This window comes from Peromyscus californicus, unplaced genomic scaffold (assembly GCF_007827085.1).
Source record: "Peromyscus californicus insignis strain IS unplaced genomic scaffold, ASM782708v3 Scaffold_6__1_contigs__length_162567912, whole genome shotgun sequence".
NCBI lineage: Eukaryota > Metazoa > Chordata > Mammalia > Rodentia > Cricetidae > Peromyscus > Peromyscus californicus.
In genome coordinates, this window is record NW_026294584.1 from 69,789,655 (window position 1) to 69,795,083 (window position 5,429).

The window sequence follows — 5,429 nt, forward strand, 5'->3', positions numbered from 1 at the left end:
AAAATTTTTGAAAAGAGATCATGAGTCAAGAGCTGGAGGATAGACGTGGGGAGAGCTCCTTCCCTGTGAGGCTCCGAGGTTTCTGCAGCGGCCTGGTTTTGTATCCTCCGAGATTTTTCTTTTTCCTAAAACATGGAAAGGTCCCTTAAAGCTGCTCTCTGAGACTCAGTAGGTACCCAGAAATGACTCCAGTGCTGGCTTCTAAGGAGTTTCTTAGGGTGCTGGGGTAGTGGGTGGGTAGAGGCCATGATGATAGATATTTGAGGTTGCAAACAAAATGGCGACATTTTTCACTTCTGCCTCTGAAAGATACAATCCCAAGGAGAATGGGGGTTCAGATCCTCCTAATTCCCAGACACAGGCTGTTCACCTCCAGCTCTGAGGGGTTGATGATGGGGTGCAGCTCTGAGGCTTGTATTTTCTGAATTTGGCTTCTCGAATCTGTAATTCTTTACCTTGAAGATGGAAATATTTCCCTTTTCCTCTGTCTGCCTTTGACTCTGCCAGCCAGTCAGCCTGTGTCCTATCTTAAATCCAAACGTGGAAATGTAATATTAAGCTTGTGTAGCAGCAAATGAAGGAAGCACTTGTACAATTGCATTTTTATTAGAAAGATACCAATCTCCTTTCTCTCTCCTCCTCCCCCTGGGGCCATAAAAAGAGAGGAAATAAATCCACAGAATGGCAAATGCTGAATTCCGGGAGGAAGTTGATGCTGAGATTCATGGAAGGGATTCCTTCCAGTCCGAGGAAGGCCTGGAGGACTCTCTGGAGCTCGGTTCTTTTGCTGGAGACCAGGAGGAGCAGCAGTCCCTTTGGAGCTGAATTTAGGAGAACCTTTTTTTTTCCCCTCCCTTCTCCAGGAGCGATAATGAACCACAAAGCATCCGCGATGGAGAATGTGATAGCTTGTGGGAAGAGCTCAAGACCCTGGGAGATTCCCAAGGTTGAGGCGATGGCCGATGGGCTTTCGGTGCGGGGGAGCGGAGAGGAGCTCCGGGTTCTTGGTGCGCACCGCCCCGCACCTGTGCGCCCCCCGCCGCGCCTCCGGCCTGCGGCCTTTGTTTCCTCCACGCCGGCCCGGCCCGCACTTCGCAGCCAGGCGCCCTCCGCCTGCTCGGGCGGCAGCTGGGAACCAGGCTGCCCAGCGGACCCGGAGTACGACACTTCCCGAGCTGCGGCGGCCTCCCGAAACCACGGCCTCTTGCTCCTGAACTCGCTGAGCTTCCAGGCCACACGCCGCCGCCGAGCCAGGCCGCACGCCGGAGTCGCGGGGCTGCCGCAGCCGCTACCCGCTCGCTGGCTCGCTTCTGCCTGTACTCCACGCAGAGCCCCTTCTTCAGCCAAAGACACCCTTTTGACACGGATCTTAATCAGAATAAAAACTTTATTTTTTTTGTTTTGTTTTGTTTCTCAGAATGTGAGCAGCAAGGAATGTAAAACTCTCAAAACAAATCTAGTATTTTTAGCGTTCAGTTTTGCCGGATGTTACAAACCTAAACCACGGTTTTCAAACGCTGGGTCTTCTCGGTTCTTATTGCATCGCTACGGTTTTTATAAAGGAATTTTATTTCCCTTTCAAATAAATTTTTTATGTATGCCAATACATCATTGAACAAAAGGCTCAAGAAACCTTCTGAACAATCAGGGTACAGAATTTCTTTAATATAAATACGAACGGATGGGGATAAATAATATTTAAAACTTAGACTATTCAATGCTTGCAAAAAAATATAAATAAATCTGACTGTTCACAAGCATACACACACGGAAAGACGTACACTTAGTCATTTTTGCACAGGGAGTCCCTGTTTCAAAGCGCCTTTGATTTCTTTTTCTCGCTCATTACAAGAAGTGCAATTTTAAAAACTAAAACTTAAAAAAAAACCGCAATCGCTTCCTCTCGGGAGCCATAACGTACAAACAAATTCACATTGAAAACTCAACTAGAAAGTTTGTTCATATACCCTGTTTCTTATCAAAGAGTAGAGAAGGTAAGGGTGCAGGGCCAGAGGCCTGGGCCGGGGTGGGGGTGGGGGATGTAAATGTCACTACTGATACTGACAGCCTTTCCAGCAACCAAGATTGCTACGTCACATAAACCATAAAAACGCATTACCAAAGAAAACAAAGTAAGGGAGGGGTGCAGAGGAGAAAAGGGAGAGGCAGGAAGAACATAAAACAATAAAAAAAATTTTTTTTTTAAGGAAAAAGAACCAAAAGGAGGTGGGGAGGGCAACTCTCCTGGCTCGCAGCCCGAGCCCATCACAGGTGTGTGAGCTTGGGCGCTTCCTGAATTCTTCCCTGAGAAGGATGGTGGGCAGTAAGGTCCGTGTAGGTGGGGTGCGGCTCCCCAGGCCCCGGCCCATGGTGGTGACCGCTGCCCAGCGGCCCAGTGCCCCCGTAGTCCATGGCAGACGAGGTGGTGTGGGGGAGGTGAGTTAGGCCAAAGAGCGCTGGCCCGGAGTTGCTCATGGGCTCCACATAGCTGCCCCCCACGAAGACGGGGCTTCCCTGTAAGTGTGGGGTCCCATAGCTGCCGCTGCCCTGCAGGCTGTGAGCGTGCGGGTCGTAGTCAGGGGTGCCCCCTGCGCCTGACCCCGCCGCTGCATAACGCTTCTGTGGGGGAGGTGGGGGTGCGCAGCTGGGCAGGGGAGCGGGGTAGGAGGCCGGAGGCAACCCGTAGGCGCCTTGGGGGGGCTTGGAGAAGGGAGGGGGCGACTGGGGCTCGTAAGGGACACTGTTGACGAGCGAATGCATAGAGTTCAGATAGCCTCCTGCACCGGGAGGCACGGGACTGCGACTTGGGGACTGGCCCCCCGACGAGGTCAGCATGCCCTTGCCCTTCTGGTCCTTCTTGTACTTCATGCGGCGGTTCTGGAACCAGATCTTGATCTGGCGCTCGGTGAGGTTCAGCAGGTTGGCCATCTCCACGCGGCGCGGCCGGCACAGGTAGCGGTTGAAGTGGAACTCCTTCTCCAGCTCCACCAGCTGCGCGCTCGTGTACGCCGTGCGCGCGCGCTTGGACGAAGCTTGCCCGGGCGGGCTCTTGTCCCCAGCGCAGCTCTCCCCTGGCGGGACAGAGAGGAAGAGCCGTGTCAGGGGCTGCTGGCGACCCCGCCCAGCTCCCCAGCTCTAGCCTAGCCCCTCCTTTCTTCACCCCACGACCAGAGAGGCGCAGGACGTCCACGCCGCCCGAAGTCCTCTTGGTGTGCGGAAACAGCCCGGTTAGCTTGCCCTTCCTTCCGCTAAGGAGAGAATCACGGGCTTTTCAAGGGAAGGACAGAGCAGCAGAGCCTCCTGCTTGCCGTTCTGGCCTGCACTTCCTCTCTGACCCTTCTCTTGTCTAGCTTATTTACTGGCCCATCAGACAATAAGCCTCCTGTGGGCAGGTGTCTTCGCGCCTTCAGTTGCTGAAGTGGGAGAGATCTAGAATATGCACGAAGGCCTTTCATCCTCCTTGTGTAACTGAGAGTGACCAGCCATTAGCTTCAACTAACCAGTTTTAAAATCTAAGAGGAGATGGACAGAGTGGTGAGGTCAAACTGGAAGACCTTCTCTCACCAAGGACGACCAGACCTCATTGAAGCTGTCTAGTCCTGGTAGGGAGGCCCAGGCCCTCGAGGAGTCCTGGTCATTAGGGGTCTTAAACGTCATCAAGCAGGTTGCCCAATTCGGCCCCTCACGTTTGTGCCCCCTGTCATTCTTGGCTCCCCAAATACTGGCTCTGGATGTTCCAGATGCTCGGGCTCAGGGGAGAGGGAGGGGCCAAGGTAACCAGGAGGCCTGGAAGCCCAAGGCCTCGGGGCTGAGGCTCCTCCACTCGAGTCCAGTTCCCAAAGCCCCATGTGGTTCCCATTAGGATGATAAGCTGAATCCCCTCCCCCAGGAGATGGCCGGCTGCCTCCTTCATTGTGCTAAGACTGAGCAAGGCCTGCCTTCCCAGAGGTAAGGCCGCCTCCATCTGCTGCAGCAAACCCTGGCTCTGATTATAGACAAAGCATTGATTCTGACTTGGGTGATGATTAGGCCTGCTTTTATTCTGCCACATTTCTGTATGGGGAGGATGCCACTGTTTGCTTAGACAAGAGCTGGGCTTGGAGAGACAGAGGCCCTCAGGACGGTTCTGCCTAGAGGTTACAAATCGCAACAGTGGAACCAGGAAAGATTCCCACTTCACCAGACTCAACCTGCCCTGGAGAGGTCCAGAGGGACTTGAGTCTGGTTTATGTCTGGGGGATCCTTGTCACAGAAACCTTATCACCTCCCTAAGTAGCAAAGATTCTGGAAACCCTTTTCTCCTTGTCTGTGTGGGGAAGAGTGGGGGAAGACACATTTTCACTGCTCCTAGGCTGTGCTGGTAACGTTGGAGGTGGCTTAGGGAGCTGGGCCATAGGCCCCGCCTCCAGAAGGTGCCCATTTACCTGAGCTGGAACCGCTGGTTTTCTGCTTAGTGTTCTGTCTCGACTCCTTCATCCAGGGAAAGATTTGTTTGCCCACTGTGGGAGAGTTGAGCAGGGGGCTCTTGGCTGTGCTGGCGGGGGTAGGGTTGCTGTTGGCACTTTGAGGGGGGGAGACAGAAGAGGGAGGTGGGGGAGCTGCAGGGGTGGGCGCAGGGGGCTGTGGTGGGGGCTGGGGAGGCTGTGGGGCTGGGGGCGCCGCCTGGGGAGGAGGTGGAGGCAAAGGCGGATCACCCAGGCCTGGGGGCTGGCTAGGAGGGCCACTCAGGGTGCGCAGGACACGCTTCGCTCAGCTCGTGAGCTTTGGGGTGGCCCCCAGAGCTGGCGGGGGACTGGAGGGAGCAGGCGGGGTCGGTGGTACTCAACACCATCGGGGCCCAAAGCCGCCGACGGCGCGTATGGCTGCTGACTGGCATTGTAAGCGAACCCATTGGCTGCTTGGTAAGGGTAGCCACCGTAGATCGCCGAGCTGTCGTAGTAGGTCGCTTTTTGCATCGCGATGTTTCACGATCGTGCTCGCACACTCTGACAGGGGCTTGACACCCGTAAGGGAGCACATTGGCACGCCCCCCGCGGTCACGTGACACTCCGCCGCCAATGGCCGCCGCGCGCAGACCTGAGGGGTGGGGGGGAGAAGTGCAGCGCCGTGAGGGCTCCGCGCAAATCCATCTTACTCTCAATAGCTAAGTGACATGAAAGCCATAAAAGAAAAAGTGGTCAGCAATATTTAGCAGCACGACGTGGCCCCCGGGCGCAGGGAGCTGCGCTATAAAAAGCTGCTGGAATTTACTGGCAGCTACAAATATTTGCTTAACTTGTGTCTGGAGTTGGGGGATTTTCCGCGGAGAGGAGCAGAACCAGTAAGGGCTGGGAGCCGGGCCTCTGGAGTCCAGGTCCAAAGTGAGGAAGGCTTTGGAGGCTAGGTTGGGGTCCTTCTTTTCCAGAAGAAACTGTGATGTCCCTTTGTAG

General features: G+C 54.8%; 1 protein-coding gene across 1 annotated transcript; it reads right to left on the minus strand.

Annotated features, from left to right (window-relative positions):
- Window positions 1-2,265: 2,265 nt before the first annotated feature.
- Window positions 2,266-4,955, minus strand: Hoxa3 (homeobox A3). Its single transcript, XM_052720695.1, is given in 4 exon segments — window positions 2,266-3,071; window positions 4,425-4,737; window positions 4,739-4,810; window positions 4,812-4,955. Coding segments are annotated over 4 exon segments (1,335 nt in total).
- Window positions 4,956-5,429: the final 474 nt, after the last annotated feature.